At 46.8% G+C, this 24,872-nt stretch overlaps 2 protein-coding genes across 3 annotated transcripts; both read left to right on the plus strand.

The window, feature by feature from the left end:
* Window positions 1-1,796: 1,796 nt before the first annotated feature.
* On the plus strand, window positions 1,797-2,908 carry LOC122022423 (36.4 kDa proline-rich protein-like). Its single transcript, XM_042580414.1, has 2 exons — window positions 1,797-2,560; window positions 2,656-2,908. Exon 1 carries the CDS (start codon window positions 1,883-1,885, stop codon window positions 2,540-2,542), a length of 660 nt encoding a protein of 219 aa, XP_042436348.1. The 5' UTR covers window positions 1,797-1,882; the 3' UTR covers window positions 2,543-2,560; window positions 2,656-2,908.
* Window positions 2,909-3,440: 532 nt separating this feature from the next.
* Window positions 3,441-7,796, plus strand: LOC122024606 (E3 ubiquitin-protein ligase RING1-like). 2 transcript variants are annotated; one of them, XR_006123473.1, is made up of 3 exons: window positions 3,441-4,583; window positions 7,050-7,146; window positions 7,647-7,796. XR_006123473.1 is itself a non-coding variant. In XM_042583261.1 (2 exons), exon 1 carries the CDS (start codon window positions 3,683-3,685, stop codon window positions 4,574-4,576), a length of 894 nt encoding a protein of 297 aa, XP_042439195.1. In that variant the 5' UTR covers window positions 3,441-3,682; the 3' UTR covers window positions 4,577-4,583; window positions 7,050-7,383. The 2 variants fall into 2 exon arrangements, 1 of the variants encoding a protein (XP_042439195.1); XM_042583261.1 differs by lacking the exon at window positions 7,647-7,796 and having other exon boundaries at window positions 7,050-7,383.
* Window positions 7,797-24,872: the final 17,076 nt, after the last annotated feature.

Raw genomic sequence — 24,872 nt, forward strand, 5'->3', positions numbered from 1 at the left:
CTATGACTCAATTTTCTACATCTCATGAGTATGACTCCTAGTTTACTTCTGGTTGGTCCTAGTATCGGTTAGACCTCCAGAGGTGGTGTGCACAAATTCGTGGGTACCATTTTTGACTGTCTCCCTTATTCCATCAGAAGGCCTAAAGCCTGCGGCATATCTTTAGGTCCAGGACGCAAATCCTCTCTCCGTCAATATTTTTATCCTTTTCATCATTCTTCATTTGACTCAGTTTTCGGACGAGATCAATATATATAAATTGATCATGTATTTCATGACATCTATGCAACAAATATTAAGTAACTCACTGCACCACGGTTCGATCTTCTAATGAAAAAATTTATAGTAGGTGGTCATGGGCTGAATATTCATGGCTGGAAAAAGTCTACGAGTTAGTTTATCTTCACAAGCAGAGTAATGATGACTTAGTATAGCATTTTTATGATTTACTCTGGGAGATCGGCGGAAAACATCTATATATGTGACTGAATTAGTCATTTCACGAATTAATTGTATTGTAAAAATTCGACACCTAGATTATAAGATGATGGAGACCTCAAATCACGAACGAATGAATGTAGGATATATGTACTTGGAGAATCGGATGGAGACCTCATTATAAAAGGATTAATAGGGTAAGTTTTAAATATGACTATAAATGCCGACTTCATCAGTGAACTTACATAAGTTTCGGCCATTGTTGAATCAATAATAAGATTCATTTTTTTAAAAATTATTTTATTATTTTATTGGTAGTTAGCACTAGATATTCCATTTACTTTGACTAAGCGGACTCGGTCCTATATAAATTTTTCATGGACTATTAAAATAAATCGAGAAGCGCTCATAACGAGCGACTAATCGACCTATCATTCTTAGGTCAACTATTAGTTAAAAAATTTGTATGTTAATTCGTTGAGATTGAGTCACGATCTTTAAATATCTAAAATTTTAAAAAGACATCTTACCATTTCACCATTACCTCCATGAATAAGATCCAATTTAAACCATGTATAAATGTTGTTAAATATTAATTGTCTCTCATCATTGTGATTTTACGTGAAAAGATGATTCACTCACCCCTCATGCTCCCATAAATTCAACTCTAGATCAACACAAAAAAGATAAATTATGGATAACTAATAATCATTAGTACAGATGATCAAAATATAAAGAAAAACATATTTAGACATGCTGAATTTCTATCAAAAAATTGCTCAGAGAGACCTCATCATTGTGATTTTAAGAACAAGATATTAATGTAATGATGGACAAATATGTGGGTCCATATGTTGATAATATGATTTTCGTCATGAAAATTTATATAATATGTTACTTACATAGGGGTGTTGTTATGCAATTTACTTTAATCGAGTAAAATTTACTAAACAACCCTTTAACGGGGTCTAGAATTAAATATTTTTATAATAAAATAGCCATTCTATAATATTTAAATCAATTTTATGAGAAAGTATTATGGACCTAAATATAAATATGACTGATACGAAGATTTATTTATATTTTTTTATTAACAAATAGTGGATATCGTCGAGGTAATTAATCTAATAACGATCCTATAATTTAATAATTCTCTCCCGTTAGTTATTATATATTAATTAATGAAAAGTAATTTCTTTATCACAAGCCTAAGTTAAATGATAAATCTAACATGCACAAATGGACAATAATGTAATTTTCAAGTGGGCCGGGGCTAATGTGCATAATGGAGATCTTTCGTATTGATGTAGTTTTCATGCATGTGAGCTGCCCTAATTCTTCCGCCGTATCTTCCCTATAAAAGGGCTCTCCGGCGAACAGCAAGCCGGCGACTTCAAGCTTTGCAGCGAGCTCATCTCTTCTGCTAGAACCGCAGCCAATTACGATGAGCTCCATGGCCATGGTCGCAGCTCTTGCGCTCGTAGCGTTTCTCGCCGTTTGCTCTGCTGATCCTGTGAACATCGCCTGCGGCTCCTGCCCGTCCCCTAGGACACCTAGGACTCCCGGGACTCCCGTCACCGTGCCTCCTGTCCACTTGCCTCCTATTATTGTGCCGCTGCCGCCGGTCACCGTTCCACCCGTGCTAACGCCGCCTGTTACCGTGCCTCCGGTCACCGTTCCCAATCCCCCAGTCACGGTGCCCCCCGTAACAGTGCCGCCCGTCGTCAGGGTACCCCCGGTAACAGTGCCGCCCGTCATAGGACTGCCGCCCGTCGTCACGGTGCCCCCGGTAACCGGAGGTTCGCCGCCGACATCTAGGCAGGGCGGGTGCCCGTCGCCCCCAGCGACCACCGGAAGCAGCACATGCCCCATGATGAAGCTGGGCGTTTGCCTCGACGTACTCGGCGAGACGATCCAGATCGGAGATCCCGCCGTGGAATGCTGCGCCCCTCTGGACGGCCTCACCGGCGTCGACGCCGCCCTCTGCCTCTGCACCACCATCACGGCCAAAATGCTCAACATGAACATCGTCCTCCCCGTCGCTCTCCAATTCCTCGCAAACACCTGCGGCAAGTCCATTCCTCCGGGCTACACCTGCCCATAATCAACTCCATGCCTCGCGGTAAGCATGCACATATGCGTGTGTCTATATATATATATATATATATGTTCATATTTTAATGACTGACAGGGAATTAAATGCATGTTTTTTTGAAGGCACCTTCTCTTCGAAAGATTATTGTGTGTGATTGCCAGTGCAAGTGGTGGATTGTTTTTCAGTTTATTCGATCAGTACTGCTGCTGACAGTAGTAGAGACATGAAAGCGTATGCCCAAGTCACTGAAGTGTCTATTTAATTTTTCAGATGTTGTACAATTAATTAATGTAACTTGCTTGGTGTGTCATGTGAAAGCCTGCAGCTTTGTGTTTTCTTCGCATTGCCCTAATTAAAACTGTCTAGTTCTTCTTCCGAGTGTGGTGTGAGACCCTCCCTGCGTACGTTGCGTGTTGTTTGCTTGGCTTTCATTTCGTGTTTAGCGGTTTGGTTTGGTTGAGCTAGTTAATTCAAATAAACTCCATCAGGGTTAGGGAAGCGGGTTAGGGTTCGCAATTTGCCCTACCCTGTCAAACCCTATTTTATGTCCACGGATCGGAGGGTCCCCACTCCCCATTATCATCCATTTAAGTTTAGTTTATAATATTATTTTATGTATAATATTTTGATTTTATTTTTCACTTTAATATCTATAAATGTGTCGTGTGTGTATTCACAGCGTTTATAAAATATTTTTAAAAATGATTTTAGATTTGTTAATTTTTATACCTTCTTTTAAAATTGTAATTTTAAACTGTGCAAACTTCAAATGAAAATTAATTTAATGAAAATTCTAAAATTTAAAATATTATAAAAAATATTTTATATATATATATATATAATATTTTTTTTATTTTTACGCTTAATTCTATAATACGATTATTAATTTGTCGCATCAAAGCATGGTGCGTGGGTCCCTTCGAGTGTTTTCCTCCAGAATTTTATTTTGAAGATGGCACGGCGCTGCGAGGGTTCGGCGACGGACGCCATGGCCACGGTGTCCGGCCCAACCGATCGCGCAAATGCCATGGGCCAGTTCGGCGCGTTGCGTGCGTGACACGGCAACGGGTAGCGGATTTGATCTGTCGAGTTGGGATTCAAACTGCGTTTGGGAGGAAGCTGGCCGTGTAGTTCAGCTACGCGACGACCATGTCCTCCGCCGCAGCCGCCGGCAGTGCTACCGAGAAGCGCTACTTCTGCCACCAGTGCAGCCGGACCTTCACCGCGACCGCCGCCGATGGCACCGGCCTCATCTGCGCCCATTGCCATGGCGACTTCGTCGAAGAGTTCGACCTCCCTTACCCCGATTCTAACCCTAACCCTAGCCCCGATCCCGATCCCGATCCCGACTTGCGCTTCTCCATCGACGATTCGGACGCCTTCTCCGCCATACCGTCGCTTCTCTCCGCCCTCATCGACCTCGCCGCTGCTGGTCCCAGTCCCACAGTTGAGAATCCGTCCGCCGACGTCGAAGGTTCGCCGAACAGCCCCGTATCCGTCCTCAGGGGCCTTCTTCAGACCCTTTCCCTCGGACTCCCCGGTGCCCACGAAGGGCGAACCTTCGTGGGCAACATTGGCGACTATTTCGTTGGCCCGGGGTTGGAGCAGCTGATCCAGCAATTGGCCGAGGACGATCCCAACCGGTACGGCACACCGCCAGCATCCAAGTATTCCATGGAGTCCCTTCAGGACGTCAAGATCACGGAGGGATTGTTGCGGTCGGACGAGTCCCAGTGCTCGGTTTGCTTGGACTCTTTCGAGACTGGCGTAATAGGAAAGACGATGCCATGCCGTCACATCTACCACAAGGAATGCATCCTCCCATGGCTCGAGCTGCACAACTCATGCCCTGTTTGTCGATATGAACTGCCCACGGATGATCTTGATTATGAACGTCGCAAGTTGCCTCAATTCAATCTAGTTGATCAAGGTACTTCGTCAATCGGGAGCGCTATGGACGGGGAGCCTGAAGTTGAAGGAAGTTCATCAGTGCAGACTCGGGAATCTGGTGGTAATGGGGATCCTTTGTCAGAAACCCATTGATTTGAACGTATGTTTCTTTAGTTTGAGTTATTATTTGGTTTTCCTTTGCTGTTTTAAGTTTTTCAAGCATTATTTGGATATTGTCTCCACATTCATGCCTTGATCTACAATCAAAATGCATAGATCTTGCACCTGAAATTCCATCTTCTGCAAAACAATGGTTTATGCATTTGGGGACGTTGCTGTTGGGAGAAACATTAGGCAGATGTGCATTAAGGAGTAACATGAAGTTAGGCGTTTACTAGCAGAATACATTACTTTGACCTACATTTCCCATGATGATGTTACACTCATTTAACTTTTTTATGGTCTCCACATTGATGCAAAGCATAGATCTTTTTCCTGAAATTGGTCTTTTCAAAACAAAGATTTATACATTTAGGATGTTGCTGTTGGGAGAAACATTAGCAGAAGTGCATTAAGGAGTAATATGAAGTTAGGCTTTGCACTAGTGAATATATCACTTTGACCTACATTTCACATGATGATATCACACTCTTTTTGCTTATTTATGGTGGTCTCCCTGTAAGAAAGAATCAAAAACGATTCACAGCTGTTAATTAGAAAGATCTATGTTGTGATTGTGAGGTATGGTCAGAGAAGTTGTTACTCCTTACTCCACATTATGAAATCTTAGAAATCAAGAGCATAATAGAACGGTTGAAGAAGTGTACATTCAAAATTACCAACAGTATTAAAAGATTTTGAAGTTTAAAAAGTTGAGTTCAAGTTTTAAGGTTTTGAGAAAATGATATTACATAGAGCTATGCATATTTCTTTTCCAACCACATCCTTTGGTGCCATAGATTCTTAGGCTAACAAGCTTGTATGTGTATGTATATAGGAACAGTGTTTAATTTGTCCACATGAACACTTGCAATAGAACTATTATCCTACATTTTGTAGACATGTGATGCTAAATGTTTTGTCCTTCATGCATGGTGTTAAGACAAATTAGCACTTAAAAACTTCTACTATCCATGTGGCGATAGTTCTAGAGAATCCAATAAAAGGTCGTTGAAAAATTGGCTCTCGTTGCTGATTAAGGGTTCATCTATTTATTGAGTTACACGGAGCCTTGGTGAGTCCATCAAACTAAAGCTATAGTGTGGCACCTTAAATTTAATCCAATTAACCTAGTGGTAAATTTGTATTGTTTTGTAGGTTTATTTATGAGTTAAATGTGATTAAGGTGGGTCTAATTACATTGTTCAGGTAAATGAGGTCCAATAAATCTGAAATTTTGGGATTAGATCTGGACCCCTGGCAACAAGAACTGTGAAATGTGAGCAGAAGAGAGGCAGTATGAATAGAGATCAGAGATGGACCTGAATAAAAAAATCCAGTGGAGTAGGAGACCTGAAAAGTTGAAAGGGATGAAATATATTGTTGTGAGAGAGGGTTATTAAAGGATATATATATATGAAGAAATCAACATAAAGTCCTATAACTTCGGTACCTAATGCAGAACTAAACTCACAACACAAAAATTAATAACTTTGATAACCTAATAACTCAAACTCTCGGAAGCTAGCATATATATTATCCATGCAAACTTCCTTCATAAGTTAGAAACAGGTCTTGTGAAACACAAAATATAATTGACTAGCTAGCTTGATGATGATGTAGGCAAAAACACTTTACTTGTCAATGGCTTTAAGACACAAGTCTTTGGATTGATCACCAAAGATTGACAGCTGAACCGAAGTTGACATCTCCTAGATAAAGATCTTTAAAAGATGAAATTAGCGAGTACTTGATGACAACTTCCTAAAACTCCTTAAAACTATTGATAGCGTAGGATTCTAAAATTTATGAGGGTGATATGTAATTTGTGAGTGGGTGCAAAGTGAAACAATAGAATAGGATTCCATCATTTACTCTTGAAATAATCAATTAATTTTGGGAGAGAGCTGGAAGGATGATATGGCAATTGATGCATTGATATGGAGTAAAACAATAGAAATAGGGTTCTATTGTCTACCTTTGAACTAATGAATTAATATCATAAGAGAGACTAAAATTCTAATATACTATTAAGAGACGAGGATATCTGAGAGAATCTAGTTCAGTTCTGACATCAACTGGGATAGAGGATACTAGAGACAACCAACTAGATTTCTCCACTGCATTTTTCTGCTGTCATTGCAAGTTGTGTACCCAATTGTCGAAGGAAGAGTATTGCTGCCAAGGATGAAAGAAAAGGTAGGGGAGGATAATGAGGATTGAGCGATCTTGGTGTTCAGTGACGACAAGGTGATTCATGAAAAAGGATAACAGAAATAGGGAGTTAGGAATAAATTTAATTGAGAAACAAGTTGAAAAGGAATAATTGGATCAGTGAATTATGAGTGGTACATGTCTATGCACATATTTTTAACTATAAAACTATCAATTGTCATTTCATATTGCACCTATACAGGGACTACGTCCCTATTCTCAGAGTGTCTCCTTTGATTAATGTGATATGCAGGTTTGTGGTCCACCCACATACAGGAGCAGAATGGAAATTGCTTTTTCGACACATATACTATCAGAATTCAAGTTACATAGGTGCCACCTTGCTGAAGGTAATCACTAAGCCTGATTTTATCTGCTCAAAAGTCTCACCTTGTATTGCCGAGGTACTTATGTCATAGATATCAATTTAATTAGTTCACATGTAATAACAAAAACAATTTTTACACATTGTAAAATTATTTGTGGAACCGATCATTCTAGCTTAAGTCAATGGTAATTTCAATGACATGGATTAGACACAACAAATGCAATTATGCATTTCATTAATGAGAATTTCTACAAATGTATAACGTTTTTTGGATGGATGTTTGATTATTCTGCAATGTGATCGATTAGAGTAGAGTTATGGTCATCAGGATGCTCGAGAACTGACAATTTGGCTTCCTTTCTTTGCGATGACAGTTAACTTTGTTTGCTTACAGTCTAACCAATTCTTATCAGTTTATGGGAGACTTTGAAAGACACCTTTGCTCTAATATGTAAACATCTGCTAGCTTTACAAGAAACTGTTGGTTCTTGAGTTCTGACTTGTTAAACTGGCTTATGTTAGGAATTGACAGAAATGTGCTTGGTTAGTTTATCCATCTTGGGGTGCGCCCTTCAGCCTGATTATTTGGATGGATTAAGTTAAATACGGGACAGGAAGTGGAATGGGGAGGGAACACAAAAAGAACATTGGTGATTACTACTTTTTCATTTGAAAAGCTTGGTCTTTCTTTTCTCTACTCCCCTCTTATCTTGCATTCATCCACTCAACCAAACACTCTCTGAGCATAGCTCATTTACTGATGTTTTCATTAGAACTCATAATGTCACAGAATCTTCTTATGTCGGAGTCTTATCACCGTCATCTACGTGTTCACTTGTCTTGTTTAGTCTATATGATCTGCCGGACTCTTCTTGCTCAAATTTTTTAGTTTTTCTCGACCTTTCTAGCTTATTATAGTCATGCTCAATTCATTTTGCTTGCCTATTTAAACTGTGTTCTTGGTACAGTTGATACTATGGACTCTGTTGATTCACACATGAATACCAGAATTTGATACCAACTGATGCAGTAGATACTATCGACTTTGTTAGTTCGCACATAATATCAAAATTTGATACCAACTGACGCAATGGACACTATCGACTCCGTTGATTCACACATGAATATCGGAATTAATACTTCTACAACCTGCTGATTCGAAAAAGAATACTAGACAATAGAAAAAATACCTTGTTTCGAAGAGACAATGGCTCAAAATAGAATTAAACAAAATTCCCCTCAAAACAACTAAACATGATGAATATATATACCACAACCCTAAATATGCAAAAGGTTAAAATACCCTCAAAATCGAACCCAACAAATATAATAAAAAAAATACTAAAATTACTCTTTTATTTCTATATCATTGTGGCAAAAGACGAATACACTCGTTCCCAGGTTTTATTTCTGGATCATGCTCCCTATGGTGGAGAAAATTCACTCTTGAATTTAGAATAATATACGATGATAGCCACATCTAACATTAACTTGATAAAATCTACTATTGTTAGCTGTTTGACTTTGGGATTCTTCGTTGGTCCACCGGTGATCACGACATTGTGGATACTATTCTTGTCCATCTTCGCAGCACTCATGCACTTCTCCACTGTCTCCTTCACTTTGTCTCATCTCCCAACCTTGGGAGTACAAATCATGGTGCACTCAAGCTCACTCTCCGGCAGGTTTTCAAAGACAAGCCACCCGAGCTCAACATCACCATGTATCGTTGCTCCATTGATCAACGTGCACCACGACTTGCAGTTTGGCTCAAGTGATATCTTTTCAATGGACTCAGTAGCCTCTTTTAACATATCCCTCAAGTAGGAGACGACATCTTTATGACGTCCATCAACAATATGCAACTCTACCAACGCTAATGCAACGCCTAGAAAGCCAGGTTCAAGTCGTGCCTTCTTAGTACCACTAGAACTACTAGCATGAACATCTCTGAACATCTCCAACCAACTCGAGAGCTTTTGCAGACTGAGGTATTATTTTCATGGCTTTCCGTCCAGTAAAAAGTATCTCCTTGTTTTTGCAGACTCTGGTTCTGCAGCCTCTTTAAGACATAATGCAAAATTTTGAATCTCAGACATTGCATTCTTAACTTCCTGATTTAAGAAATGTTTATCATCATGGAATGAATTGTTCTCCTTTTCAGAATAAATACGGATATTAATAACCTCATCCATGTCAGTATTGCATAATTGTTTTTCACAAGAAGCATCTACTATATTGCTTTCCTTGATGACACAGCTTACAGAGTGCCCAAGCAATTTTTTCTGTGTCCTGTATAATGTATCTTATATCATCAAGGCCTTTAGCAGTGTCAATGTCTTGAGGCAGAGACTCAAAAATAGGAACAATTTTTTACTGCAACTTTACCAAGGGAGAACCAAGCTCATTCTGACCATTTTCTCTTTTTCGTGACATCAGCATGGTTCTGTTTTGGCATTATCTTTCTGGACATCTAATGTACCAACATCCGCATTTTGAGTTTCCACTATATCAAACTCGTGGGAATTAGTTGTGGCCCTCAGGTCCTCGGGCCGAGATGTCAAACAAGCTAATTTCTCCATCTAAAGAAAATCATCCATAAGTTCCATATTTGTCTCATTTTCTGACTTAAATTCATGAATTGTGATTGATCTAGCAATAATGTTGTTGCCAAAGATTCAAAATAAGTTGTATCCATATCAGTTCCATCTTCAGACGTCGAGGTGAAGCTTCGGGGGTTGCATTCATATGGGGATGTATTCAAACTTTTAATTACTCTCATTAATTGTTTAGATTTTAAAAGTATAGGTGTATTCAATCGAGACTTTTATAAATTCCATAGAAATCTAGTGGTATCCAAATTAGATTTTTATAGAGTTTTAAAAAGTCATGTGATATTCAAATTTGACTTTTTAAAATTCTATGAAAATCTTTTGATATTCAAAATTTCAATAGATTTTCATATATTATTTTAGAATTCTTTGAGTACAAACTTAAAATACTTAGTGCAACTTTAAAAATATATATAAAAAAATCATCTAATCATCCTTGAAATTTCTATAGACTTTTAACTCTATTCATCTCTCTCTTTTCTTCTCTTACAAGATGAGATGTTCCTTTCTCTAAAAAAAACTACACAATCGAGGGTTCTCACCATTAACTTTCACCATTAACTTTCAAAGGTGTATTTTTTATGAAAATTTTTGAACCATTCTTGCTATGTTTGCCCATTGTGACACTGGCCATTTTACCCTTTTGTAGTCATGTGTTTGTCCTTAAACAGATCCCTATAGGGTCACAAATACTACTTTAGAAGAAACATATGACCTTGTGCATATCAAAAAATCTTCGATTTGCTTCGTTGTTACTATTGTTTTGGCGTCTAGGGTTCCATGATCAACTTTGGCTAAGCGGGTTCAACGCTAGGCTGGTGTTTGAAGTCAAAAGTGTTTAAGGTTTTAGTTCGATGGATGGAATCATCATGCATTATTTTGAGAGAATATTTTGGTCATGAGTTTGGATGGAATTCGAAGCGTAGGGAGGGACTTCGAAGGATTGAAAATGGTGTTGGTATCTAAGGAAGTTCGGTTAGAGGCGTGGGCAACTCGTGGGAGATCGAAGAAGGATCACGAGGAGGATAATAAGGGAGAGGAGATTGGTTGTTGGATTATGTATGTCATTTTTTTTTCTCGATGAGATGATGAAATCATGTGGCTAACAAGTAAAAAAATTATTAATGGATACAAAATCTTGGATGTTCGTAGAAAATGTTTGATTAAAATGAGAAAAACCAAAATCTTCATGTTTTATTAGGGTCACCATTATTAATTTGTCACAATCGAACTATAAAAATTGAATTAAAAAGGGCTTGTCCTAGGTCAACTATTCCAAAATTGAAATCAAAAGATGAAAGGCTAGAACAATAAGCATTGCCAAACCATTAATAAAAAAGTTGCAAAAGTATTCAAGTTTCCAAGATAAAATGGACATACCGGCCTACTTGTCACATTTTAATTATTTATTTCTTTGTTCAATATGAGAACAATGATGCCCACATTTCATTTACTTAATAATTTTCACATAAACATATGTTCCACATTTTGAATTATTAAACAAATCTTACTATACTAGGCATATTGTCACATATGTTAAACATACACTTAAAATAATGTCTTTGATACGGTTGGTAATGGAGGGGCCCATGAAGAAAGGGTTAGAAAAGTCAAGGCTATATGGCGGTCAAAAGTCAAGAGGACGTGGTGGTCAATAGTCAAGGTGATGTGGCAGTCAATGGACAGGCTGACGGGGCTGTTAAAGGCAAGCAGGTGTGATAGTCAGAGGGCAGGCGGGCTGACCGATCAAAGGGGCGAAGCAGTTGGAAGACGAGGAAAGACGTCAAGCGGAACACAAGTCACGGGTCGGCATCGGCAGGGCTGTCCCGAGGGAGTCCGAGCTACAAGCCCTTGATTCAAAAGGACTGGAGGTACAAGTCACGGGTCGGCATCGGCAGGGCTGCCCAGAGGGAGGCCGATCTACCGGCCTGTGATTCAAAGAACTGGAAGTATAGACCAATGGGTCGGAAGCGGCAGAGCTGATCAGAAGCAGCCCAAGCTACAGACCTGCGGTTGAGGGCCATGAAGTACAAAGCGCAGGATACAAGTCGGCATCGACAGGGCTGTTTAGGAGAAGTCCGATCTATAGGCCTGCGATTCAAAGAACTGGAAGTATAGGCCAATGGGTCGGAAGCGGCAGAGCTGATCAGAAGCAGCCCAAGATACAGACCTGCGGTTGAGGGCCATGAAGTACAAAGCGCAGGATACAAGTCGGCATCGGCAGAGCTGTTTAGGGGAAGTCCGATCTATAGGCCTGCGATTCAAAGAACTGGAAGTATAGGCCAATGGGTCGGAAGCGGCAGAGCTGATCAGAAGCAGCCCGAGCTACAGACCTGTGGTTGAGGGCCGGGAAATACAGAGCGCAGGATGCAGGTTGAAGATCAGCGTAGCTGTGTCTAGACAGCTAGGGCTGCAGGTCTGCGAGTTGGAGGCCCGGAAATACGAACCACGGGTGCAGGCCGACGCAGGACACAATGGATCGGAAGAGCTAAGTAGCACGGGTGCGGAGAATCTCAACGGTCCGCCGAGGAGAGTCATTACATATCAACACTGCGGGCGAAAGCGGAGATTCCTAAAACGAAAAGATGCCCTCATAACCAGTAGTAGCCTGCCAACTGTCCCCCACTACAAGACAAAATTCATGTACGAAGGCGGAGGTTCCAAAACGGAAAGATGCTTGCACAACAAATGGCAGTACGACAGGTGTCCGGAACTAGGCGACAAAGCCCAGCGTCTAACGTTTTTTCTGACAAGATGGCAGGTTCTAGGGGAAGGACGCAGAAAAGGGGAGAGATCCCTCGTACGCAGGTACGCTCACACACTCTCTCGTCACTTTTTTTCTCCACAACTGTTTTTCTTCTTCTTCTTTCTGTTCTTTCTTGGGAAAAAGGACCTGACTTGAGCGTCGGAGGGCCTGATCCGGGGACTTTTTCCCTGGGTTTCGGTCTCTAACGTGAGGAGGAAGATTGTCTGAGTGTGTGCAGGGTCCAGCAGCAGCGTCAGCCACCCGTGGGAGCCGCGTCATCTTCTACGACCTTCCGTCAACCATCGGGACACCTGGACCAGCCTCCGTCCGACTCAGCCTCTGGACGGGATCAAATTTGGCGCCGTCTGTGGGAAACACAACAGCCTGATCCGGAGCGTGAAGATGGAGGACTCTGGTCGAAGTTCCAGCAGGAGGATTAACGTCACCATGACCGCGGGGGAGTACGAGCTCTTCAAGGAGGTTAGGAAGCAGGCCGCCTCTGAAAAACAAGGAACGGTTTCACGACCTCGCCTGGCGCCCGAAGCATCTAGAATGCCAGCTCCTGCCTCCGACAGGGGCTCAAAGAGGAAGTAGCAGGAAGAGCTCCCTCGTGCTTCATTTCGGGAACCTCGCCGCAACTATCGTCGAGCCGAAGCCCGTGAGCACAGTCCAAAGAAAGAGGAGCCGTCGGCGTCAGTGGCAGAGAGCTCTCTACATCCGCCGCGGGACTCAGGAAAGGGAAAAGCTATAATCCCTGCCAGAGATCTGCCTGAAGATTCGGATGACAAAGTACCCTTCTCGGCTCAGATCCTGAGGGAAAGCCTGCCCAAGGGATATCGAGCCCCGAACATCGGAGAATATGATGGGAGCAAGGACCCGGAAGAGCACCTGAGGAAGTTCAAAAACGCGGTCATCTTGTACCAATACAGTGATGCTGTCAAATGCCGAGTATTCCTACACACCCTGTCTGGGTCGGCCCAGAAGTGGTTCGACGGATTGCCCCCGAAGTCCATCAATTGCTTCATGGATTTCAAAACGGCCTTCCTACGCCGTTTCGCCAGTAGTCGTAAGTATCAAAAAACTGACCACTGCCTGTTTGCTCTCAAGCAGGATTCAACCGAGCCCTTGCGGAGCTACATCAACCGGTTCAGTCAGGTGGCCAACGACGCCCCCTCCGCCACCTCAGAAATATTGATGAGTGCCTTCTCCCACGGATTGCGAGAAGGGGAATTCTTCAGAGACCTCATCAAAAACCCCGCACGGAGTTTTGATGACATGGTGGAAAAAGCTTCTTGCTACATCAAGGTGGAAGAAGCGCAGGCCGCTAGGAGGAAAGCCGAAAAGACGGTGGCCCCAGGCAACCGACCTGAAAGAAGAGCACCACAGCCAGCCCAGCCCTTCCAGCGCGTTCAACCCAGGCCTGCCCCCCAGCCCGCTCAGGGAGTCAGGCCAGCTCCGCGAGTTGCCGCCGTAAACGCGCCCAGGCCTGGACCAAGGGGAGCGCCATATTGCACATATCATCGGTCCAGGACGCACGATCTCAGTAACTACTTCCAATTCGCCCGTGACTCCAGGCGAGCTGCGGAGCAGGGCTTGCCTCCCCCGGCGTTGGCGCCCCAAATACAGAGAATGGAGGAAGAACGGGCTGCAGCTGGGCGTGCTCGGCAGGCCCGGCCCGACCTAGCCGGCCCATCCAACCAAGCTGGCCCCAGCGAAGACCGAAGAGATGCCGGAGAACTGGATAACCGGGGTAACGTTGCTGTGCGAGAGATTGGTATGATTTCAGGAGGGCCCACTGACGGGGACTCAGGCCGAGCCCGCAAGTCACACGTTCGGCGGTTGTATGTGGGAGCCGTGGGATGCAGTCGCGAGCAGGCATCTGGCCCTGTCATTAGCTTCGGACCATGAGATTTGGAGGGTCTGGAGCTGCCCCCACGATGATGCCCTCATAATCAGGGCCGTTATTGCTAATAGCCGAGTGGCTCGGGTCTTTGTGGATACCGGGAGCTCGGTCAACATTTTATTCAAAGCTGCGTTCGAGGAGATGCAGATCGACGCCGCTGAGCTCCAACTTGTAACCACTTCCTTGTATGGGTTCACAGGTAACGAAGTTAAACCCATGGGTCAGATCAAGCTGGCCATCTCCATGGGCACGGAGCCATTGGTGCGCACCCGGAGGAGCACCTTCATTGTGGTGGATTCACCTTCCTCCTATAACGTCATCCTGAGAAGGCCAGCCCTGCATGAGTTCCGAGCTGCTGTCTCCACCTATCATCAAAAGATCAAATTCCCGGTTGGCGAGCAGGTCGGAGAGGTAAAGGGGGAGCAGAAGGTGTCTCGCAGCTGCTACATAGATATGGTCCGGGTGGAGGCGCGCAAGAGCCGGCGGACTCAGGATGGCGGTGTACATGCCATCCAGGAGGACCCTCTGCCCATTGCTGAGGAGCCTGTCTCCTGCAAAGATATTCAGTTGTATCCTGACAGAGCTTAGAGCATCACACGCATTGCTAGTGACCTGTCGCCGGAGCTGAAGTCGGAGCTGATACAATACCTGATCCGCAACAGAGACGTCTTTGCTTGGTCCCCGGAAGAACTGCCCGGGGTCAAACCAGAAGTAGCTGAGCACAAGCTGCATACCATACCCGAGGCCAAGCCAGTCAAGCAGAAAAAGAGAAACTTCTCCGCCGACCAAAATAAGGTTATCCGGGCTGAAGTGGATCAGCTCAGGAAGGCAGGACATGTTCGAGAGGTACAATTCCCGTCCTGGCTTTCCAACGTCGTATTGGTGAAGAAGCCCAACAACAAGTGGAGGGTGTGCATAGACTTTCGCGACCTCAACAAAGCCACCCCCAAGGATTGTTACCCACTCCCGCGGATCGATCAGGTGGTGGATTCAACTGCTGGCTGTGAAAGGATATGCATGATGGACGCTTATCAAGGATACCATCAGATACCCCTGGCTAAGGAGGATCAGGAGAAGGTTAGTTTCATAACAGCTGATGGTACTTTCTGCTATACTGTCATGCCATTTGGGCTCAGGAACGCTGGAGCTACCTACCAAAGGATGATGGATAAGGTTTTTCGGAGTCAGATCGGGCGGAACGTAGAAGTCTATGTTGATGACATCCTGATCAAGTCCCCCCTGGCGTTTAGTCTGATAAAAGATGTAGAAGAAACCTGTGGGACTCTGAGGCAATATGGGGTAAAACTGAATCCCCTGAAATGTCTGTTCGGGGCCAGAGGAGGGAAGTTTCTGGGCTACCTGGTGACTGAACGAGGGATAAAAGCCAATCCTGAGAAGGTTCAAGCACTTCGTGACATGCAGATCCCTCAGAATCTGAAGGAAACAGAGAAGCTGGTCGGTCGGATAACAGCACTATCCCGATTTATCTCCAGATCTGCAGATCGAGCCGCGCCCTTCTTCAAAGTGCTCAGGAAGGCAGTCAAGTTTCAGTGGACGGAGGAGTGCACACAGGCCTTGGAGGAGCTAAAGCAATACCTGGAATCCCTACCGTCGCTATTCAAGCCTGTTGTGGGAGAGCCTCCTTGGGTCTACTTGTCAGCTACCCCTGAGGCCGTGGGGGCTGTGCTGGTTAAGGAGCAGGACAATGTACAACGGCCAGTGTATTTTTTCAGTCATCTATTGAAGGGGGCTGAGTCTCGGTATACGGCCCTAGAAAAGTTGGTTTACGGACTTGTTCTAATGGCTCGGCACCTCCGACCGTATTTTCTGGCGCATCCCATCACCGTCCTGACAAACAGTACTATGGGCCGAGCTCTCACCAAGGTGGAAGTAGCGGGTTGGCTTATCAAATGGGCAACCGAGCTAGGGGAATATGATATACAATATCAACCCCGGACCACGATCAAGGCGCAGGCTCTGGCGGATTTCCTGACAGAGGTTTATCAAGCGGGTTTGGAGGAGGTTTGGAAGGTTTATGTAGACGGGTCGGCTACCCATCGTGGAAGTGGTGTAGGCGCACTTCTAATTCTTCGCAGGGAGACATTATGCAGCTGGCTGTGCGGCTAAATTTCAGAGCTACCAACAATGAGGCGGAGTATGAAGCCCTATTGGCAGGTTTACAGGCAGCTCGGCATGTGGGGGCAAACCGAGTCGTAGTATACTCAGCTTCGCAGTTAGTAACTCAGCAGGTGACCGGACATTTCGAAGCAAACAATGAAAAGATGCAAGTTTACAAGGAGGCCTATGAGAAGATGAGGAAAGATTTTAAAGAGGTCACAGTCACCAAGATTCCCAGGGCTGAAAACGAAAGAGCGGATGAGCTAGCTAAAATGGCCAGCTCCCTGACTACTTGGGTACTGGATAGATCTATAGCGCAAACCTTCCTTATAGCTCAGATTGATCTGTAAAATAATCTGGGAGGAGTAATTGATTGGAGGGCGCCCATAATAAGTTTCCTCCAGCATGGAATTGTACCCGCCGACCTAGAAGAGGCACGTATGCTCAGGAGACAGGCCCATTCTTATATTATGATTGGAGAACAACTGTATAAAAGGTCTTTCTCTAGACCTCTGCTCAAGTGCCTGAACATGGAAGACGCCGACCAGGCCTTGCGGGAGGTACACTTGGGGTGCTGTGGCAATCATGCAGGTGGGAGAACGCTAGCTCAGAAAGTACTATTGGCTGGGTATTTCTGGCCTACCTTGCAGAGGGATTCACAGAAGCTGGTGAATACTTGTTTGTCGTGCCAAAGGTACCAGAACCTAACACACCGACCTACAGAGCTGCTGAGAACTTCTACAGTGTCTTGTCCATTTGACTAGTGGGGTATGGACATCGTAGGACCGTTCCCGATGGCTACGGGACAAAGACGTTTCTTGCTGGTGGCAGTAGATTACTTCTCTAAGTGGGTGGAAGCGGAAGCTCTGGCCAGAATCACCGAAGATGCGGTGATCCAGTTCTTATGGAAAAATATCTTTTGCAGATTCGGCTTGCCTCACAAATTGGTGTCAGACAATGGTAGGCAATTTCAAGGGCGCAAGATACAAAATTGGTGCAAGGGGTTCGGCATAACTCAGGCCTTCACTTCGGTGGCGCATCCGCAAAGCAATGGTCAGACAGAGGTAGTCAACCGAGAAATAATGCGGGGGCTCAAAGTCAAGCTGGATCATACGGGAGGCAGTTGGGTGGATGAGCTGCCAAGCATTTTATGGGCCTATCGTACAACACCCCGGGAAAGTACAGGTCTGACACCTTTCCATTTAGTATACGGTAATGAAGCAGTGATGCCCCTGGAGGTCAGGATACCGTCCGTGAGAAGAACGATGTATGACGAAGGGAATGCAGAGCGACGACTGGCTGAGCTAGATTTCATCAGTGAAATCCGGGAACAAACAGTTGCCCGGCTGGAAGCATATAGACAAATGATGAGACAGAATTATAACAGAAGGGTGATCCCTCGTTTCTTCGGAGAAGGAGACCTAGTCTGGAAGCAGGTGAAGCCCTTAGGGGAAGTGACAAAGCTGGCGTCACAATGGGACGGACTGTACAAAGTCATCAAGAAGCTGGCATCAGGGGCCTATTATTTGCAGGATGCTCAAGGAAGGAATCTAGACCGACCTTGGAGTGCTAACTACCTACGGCCCTATCGAGTGTGAGGGGTGCCGACCCTATGGGTATGAGCCAAGTCGGCCGAGGGTTCCGGAGACGGTGGGATAGTCAATCAAAAATTCGAAGAGGCATGTGTACGTGTAAAAATTTCTCAATTTAAAGTGGCTAGTACAGATCATTTGAAATGAGCAAAAATCTCGTCCGGAAAGCCCTGAATGATTTGATCGTGATCCAAAAAGTCTGCTGGGGGGACAGAGCTCAAGAAGCCCTGTGCATGCAGTTGCCTGATAACTCCAGCCGCCGTGTGTGGTACGGTCGCAGCAAAGCGTGCCCCAGCCTGGGATAGAAATTCGGGAGAAGTCAGATACGACATTCGGCTTCGCAGGCAACGAGCCTCCATTCCTTCTTGATAGACGGTTAAGGCGGTGGATACCCCAGTTAATGCTGCCCGGGACTGTGACAGCTCTGCTTTCAGCGCCCTTAATTCTGCTGCTTGAGTTTCCAGTTGAGCTGCCTGAACTTCCAATTTCTCGCTCCTCTCTTGCAGAAGGGTATCTCTGGACTGTATCACCTGAGCTTGGTGGGCAAGTTGCTGCTGATACCCTGCCTCAGATGCAGCCCTCTCCTCCCTCATAGCTCGGAGCTCATCCTTCACCTGTATCAGGGACCGTTTCTGTCGGTCGGTCTGATTGGTTAGGGCCCGGATCTCCGCTCGCAAAGCATAACTGGCTTGGGTGGGATCGTTCAATTGCAACTCTAATTCGGAGACTCTCTCCTGGAGTTCCTTGCTTTCATGATGAAGGGTGTGAAAAGATTGGTTCAGCACTAAGGATTCTGCATGAGTCTGGAGGAAAGATATAACCCTCAGTTAAGGTCAACTACTATCCAGTGTAAGGAGAAGAGTACTTACTTTAGCCCAGGACTTCGAGAACCTATCCATCTGGACTAATGGCGGCGCGTTACCCATTTGATCCATGCTCTCCGCCCACAAACTGCCGAGGCAGCCTTTCATCATCAGAAGACTCGTAGGGGCGTCAGACCGCCGAGCCAGAGCAGCTTCAGAGGGGATGGTGGTCCTGTAACGGTGGCGGGCGGAGAAGGAAGGTTGAGAAGGGCCGGCGTCAGCACCAGGAGGGGCCGGAGGTGGCTCGGGAACGGGCTCAGTGGGCACCTGGTTTTGATGATCGCCGGGGCTGTCTCCCTCTGCAGCAGTAGGAGCAGAGCGGAACGCAGCTGGTCACCCCCTGTAGGGGTTAGGAGAGGTTGCCAGATAAGGGAAACAGAAGTAAAGAGGGAAGTAATGTCAGAGCCAGTCATGACAGCAGCAAGGGGGCAGTATGGTCATATGAAAAAACAGAACCAAGCGTTAATGAAGTCAGACCTGGTCTTCGGCGCCGCCTGTGAAGCAGGGGCTGGTTATCAGAGTCAGAATCATCAGAGCGAGGCTGACCCTGTGAAGAGGTCGCCGCACCCCTGTCTGTGGCGCCCCGGCCGGATGAGCTCGGACCTGCGCGATGAAGAGCTGCGCGACCGCGTCCGGATGCCCGCGAGGCTCCTCGGAAGGCGCTTCTGGCCGGGCGAGTAGCTTGGCCCCGACCCCGACCTCGGCTCGAGGCGGCAGGGGAAGGAGAAGCGGCGTGTGAGGCAGGGCTGGGAGCAGGCTGAGTCGCTGCCCCGACTGAGGCAGACCCAAGGTGAGGGAGTAGCCTCCTGTCCAAGATTACCCGACCGCGCCGCATTATCTCCAGGTCATCGAGGGGCAGAGGCAGAACCTCCGACGCATGATGCAAAACTTCAGCTGAAGGCACCAACACGAGAAGTCACTCTCACAGGGAAAGTGATCGAAAAGGAGGCATTCAACACGAACTTACCTAAGGAGCACGGTGTGTCAGAGGTACAGCGACTTAGCCTGAAGAAAGAAAATAGATCTTCAGATAGAAGTCTCATCAGATTCAAGCGCCAATCCTCCATTTGAGCAGCAGCCGTGGCATAAGAGAGGTCCATGTGGAATTCGTCCAGCGCTGGAGTCATAGGCAGTTCAGGTTGCCAATGCATGGGCCAGTCTGTTTCCTCCGGAAACCGGAGAAAAAAGAACTTTTTCTTCCAGTTAGCACTGGGAGGAGGAAGAGGAGAAAAGAAAGCAGTCTGGCTGCGAGCTTGGAGATCAAAGAGACTATCGGCGCGCCGAACGAGAGCGAAGAAGTAATGAAAAAGGGGGGCTGACCAGGAAACCTCACAAACTTCGCAGAGTATTACAAAGCCACATAAAATCTTTATGGAATTGGGAGTTAGCTGACCTAAGGGAATCCTAAAGTAGCGACACACTCCAGACAAGAAAGGATGAGGGGGCAGACGAAGGTCAGATACAAATTGCTCAGTAAAGAAAGTACACGAACCAGGCGGAGGGTCGAAATACAGGTTCACACCAGTAGGGATGATGGGGGCGAAAGCTAGTAGGGATTTTGTAAGTATACCGTAGGTCATCCCAATCTAACTCAGCGAAAGTTGAAGCGCCTGGGAAATGTCCCGCCAACAAGGAGACCCAAGAAGGAGAAGCCATTGTAAGGAAGATTACCTCAGAAGGTAGAAATAGCAAACGAAAAGGAGGGCCTGGGGAAAAAGGAAGGAGCGCTGCGTGATCTCGGAGAAAGTCAGTCGGCGGCAGTGACGCTTGGGTGCTCCGTGGTGGTAGCGAACCATAAGGAATGGGAAAAAGCAAGGAGATACTTATAGGTATGCTGGAGGAAGGATATTCTCGTACGTTAACAGCGGATGGTGGATACAGAAGCGCAAATGGACAAGGAGTGCTCTACGATGAGTCTCGAGAATATAACCAGGGGGTATTATAGGGAAGACAAAAGCTCGAAGTACGAGCTGCCTCAGGAGATACGAAAAAAGAGGAAAGAGAAAAAAGGAGGGAAAGGGGCACATTCAGTTCAGCCAGCTTTCCGCCGAGCAAGAGATTGCCTCGTAAGGACAAGTGGGGGCGGGAGCGGCCGTCAGGGAGAAAGATGGAGCAGATCAGCAAACTGCATAGAAACGCGTCAAAGACAAGAAGTGAAAACTAACCCTCGCCGGGCTCGGTATAAAGGCGACTATTGAGAAGAGAGCGACGTAGCAGAGGCAAAACCAACAAGAGCAAGCTAAGTACAGCCATCCAAGGTGCAGTAGGACCACGCGAATAAGTACAATCACGGAAGGTTCAACACCAACACATAAAAGGTGAGCGTTACAACAGGGTCCCGACTACATGACATCTGAAGAAGAGGGGGCAGGTTGACTAGAAGCCGACGGAAGGAGCTCGGGGTCGGCTGGCACTAGGTCGGCGGACGCAGGATCAGCAGACGCTTCAGATGCAGCAACAGGAGGGACCTGGGCGGAAATACCCTCGGGAGCTGGATCGGCCACAGGGGGAGGAGCCTCCAAGAGGAAGAGTCCCTCATCCGCTTCGAAGGAGGGGAAGGTTTCCTGCGGCAATTCTCTGGTTAGGCGCGCTGTGTCCAGGAAGGTGGCAGGAGGTGCCGAGCGTAGGAAACCTTGCTCAAAGGCCTATCTGACCCCACCAGCGGCCCCATGGCAGAGTAGCAAGATCATCCAGCGTCCCAGCTTATGGAGGAAGAAAGAAGAACGGACGTAGGCCATCTTGTAGGCCTTCAGCCGCTCTGATTCGCCAGCCCGGTATTCCTCCAAATTGTTTTGGGTCGCCACAGCCTCGGCTCGCGCCACGGTTAAATCGCCCTGGCCTCGAGATACTGTTTCCTGGGCCTTCAAGAGATCCGCTTGCAAGGATTGGAGAGTGGCTTGGCATGCTTCCCACTGAGTCTGCATGGTTGTTTCTCGGGCAGCGGTAGCACTAGCCAGGGCCTGGGCGTCGGCCAGCCTCATCTGCAAGAGCTCCTGACCTTGCCGTAGAAGCGTCAACTCCTCTGATTGGGAGAGCAGCTCTGCCTCTTTGGCTTTCAGCTCAGAAACTGTCGCTTGACGACGATCCACTTCAGAAGCCAGGGAAGACTCACTTGTCTCCAAAGCCGCCTCCAACTGTTGAAGTTTATCAAAGGCAGCATGGGAAATGGTCCGAGCAGAGGCCGCCGACTCCCCAACGGCACGCAAATAGGCATCCAAGATTCCCAGAGAAGGCTCAGGAGGAGCGGAGGAAGCCGCAGGGTGCTCAAGTTCCTGAAGACGTGCCTTGAGCACCGCGTTCTCTCGCTGAAGCTCGGTTTCTCGCTGCACGGCGCTCAGACTCGCGGAGCAGGTCTGCAAGTGGCCGGAAGAAGAGAAGGGGGGGTACAGAAATACACGGATACAAGGAAAAAGAAGAGAAAGGGCTTACCGCGACCAGGGAACGAGCAATTTGATCGAATTCCCCCAAAGGAGAACCGCTCTCCCAGAACTGCTGGCTGGCTGTTTGCCAGGAGATGGCCAGGTCCCCAAAGAAGTCGACCCTACCGAAGATAGGCGACGAATCAGCAGCAGGCGTGTAGGCCGGATCGGTCTCCGAAGGGAGCCTCCAGAACGCTTCAAAGGCTGGGTCTGCAGGTGGCGGGTTCAAAGTCGGCATGACCGAGCTCAAAGTCGGCATGGCCGAACTCACAGGAATGAAAAGAGGAGAGGCGGAGGGAGTCAGTGAGTCCGAGGGCTGGTCGCCAGAGGATGAAGGCGGGGCAGGGAACATACTCTGGATTGGCGCAGAAGCAGTTAGGTCCAACGGTGGGTCTGCCACCTCCGGATCAGAGGACTTCTCCTGGACCAAGCTTGCCTCTTGGACTGAGCTCGTATCCGAGGACCGGGTGGGGGAAGAAAAACTCACTACACGCTGGCGGCGAGGAGGTGGAGGAGATGTGGCAGTGACTAGGGCCGTTCTTTTGCCTTTACGTGCCAGGCGCAGCTTCATAGTTGGAGGGAGAAGAGGCACTTGTCCTGCAGGTGATGGCTCAGTTGTAAACTGGTCAGAGATGCGAGGTAGGGCTGAGTCCGCAGGGTTAAGCGGAGGTGGTTCAACCAGCATCGGGGCCTCCTCCGTATCAGAAGACTGGGTCTCCGAAAGCTGCGAACCGGCGACAACGGCGGGATCGGAAGGTAGGCCTTGCGTCAGCTCTTTGTTCAGAGCTTGCAGAACGGCCACCGCGGGCGTCTCTTGGCTGGCAAAAGAGCGGAGTAGGGCGGCCACTACAAGAATAATGGGAAAAAGGCACCTCAGTTAGCGAAGAGTGGCATATAAAAAGTAACGTCTTACCAAAAGGAGCTCCGATTTCTGCGGAGACAGGACTAAGACCAAAAGCGTGCAGAATGCCTTCCAGCATCGGCACAGACAGGCGAACAACAACACCACTTAGCTTAACCGCAGCTGCGGAGCAGGCAGGTTCGTGAACATGCGAAGGGAGGTCCGAAGCGGAGAAAGAACGCCATTGAGAAGGCCCTGTTAAGGGGGCAGGGGGTTTGAGGAAGAAAAAGCGAGATCTCCAGCCTTTATTGGAAGAGGGTAGGTCATCGAAGAGCTTCTGGCCCGGCTTGGCCTAGACGTTGAATACCCCCGCCTCGGCTCGCCGGAAGGAATAGAAGTGATGGAATAGTCTGGCGGTCAAGGGAATTTGATAAATGCGGCACAAGATGATGGTTCCGCAGATCGCTCGGAATACGTTGGGGGCAAACTGAGAGATACTAATATTGCAATACTGACTCAGCTCAGAGAAGAAAGGATGCAAAGGAAAGCGAAGACCACCTAAGACTTGATCCTTAAAGACAGTAATAAACCCTTCGGGGGGGGAGGAAGGATGTTCATCTGTCGAAGGAAGGCGAAACTCATATACCGGGCCTACCCCCAGGTTGGATTGCAGTGCAGACAGGTCGTGGTGGTCTAAATCAGAGATGTAATGTGAATACCAGAGGGGGTCCTTACCATCCATGGCTGTGAAGAGCAAGCAGGCGAGGGGGATGAAGAGAAGAAGGGTCACAGGTCAGGCGCAAGCAGGAAGACGAGGAGCTGCACTGCTAGAAATGGCCGCAAACGAAGGGAGGAGGAAGGCGAAGCATCGGGGTAAGGAAAGCGGACTGCCTTTAGGGTTTATAAAGCCCGTTCATTCTTAGGAAACATCGAGAGTTGAGCCGAATATTTTTTCGGGGTAACGTGCCTCAACGCCGTCGGATGAGAAACAAGCGCCGAAGGGTGCAAGAGGGGGTCAGATGCTGGCGTCAGGAGGCGTGCGCAGTAAAGGCGCCGGACAGGTGTCATCGCGAGAAGAAACGCATTAAAGATCGACAAGGCAAGGTAATCATGAAGGGGTGTGGCCTCAAAAAAGAAGCATTCTTCGTGAAGAGCTCGAGGCTAGGCGGGAAGTCTCATGAAGCTGTAGAAGCCAAGGAATTCAAAAGGGTCGCAGGTAAGACGGAGCAGTGGAAGCGATTGCCAGACCAGAAAAGTAGCAAGCAGGTCTGTGGGGATGTTCCTCGATCGAGCAAGCAGCTCTGCATAGGTAGCCCTGATCTGAGCAATTGACCAGGAGCGTCATGAGAACTGCGGAGTCATCATAAGATGCAAGGGCGTTGTGGCCCAAGGGTGGAGTAAGGTTTTTGCGCTCCCTCTCTTATTCTTAATTCTATACCATGCGTGATGCAATTGCAGGAAGAGACGCGACGCAAATGAGTAAGGCCAAAGCTAGCAATAGCTACCAGATTAACTAAAGCAAGAGGAGCGGCGCAGGCGGGACGGATGAAGGCAGTACATCTAGACCTGCGCTGTTTGGAGTTCTTACTGGTCTCGGACCAGCGCCATCGCCACCGGTCTCGGACCAGCGCCATCGCTACCGGTCTCGGACCGG

The sequence above is a fragment of the Zingiber officinale genome, chromosome 9B (assembly GCF_018446385.1).
Source record: "Zingiber officinale cultivar Zhangliang chromosome 9B, Zo_v1.1, whole genome shotgun sequence".
In the NCBI taxonomy this organism is placed as follows: Eukaryota; Viridiplantae; Streptophyta; class Magnoliopsida; order Zingiberales; family Zingiberaceae; genus Zingiber; species Zingiber officinale.

Coding starts and splice junctions, on each gene's coding strand:
- LOC122024606 (XM_042583261.1), top strand. CDS start 3,683: ATGTCCTCCGCCGCAGCCGCCGGCAGTGCTACCGAGAAGCGCTACTTC.
- LOC122022423 (XM_042580414.1), top strand. CDS start 1,883: ATGAGCTCCATGGCCATGGTCGCAGCTCTTGCGCTCGTAGCGTTTCTC.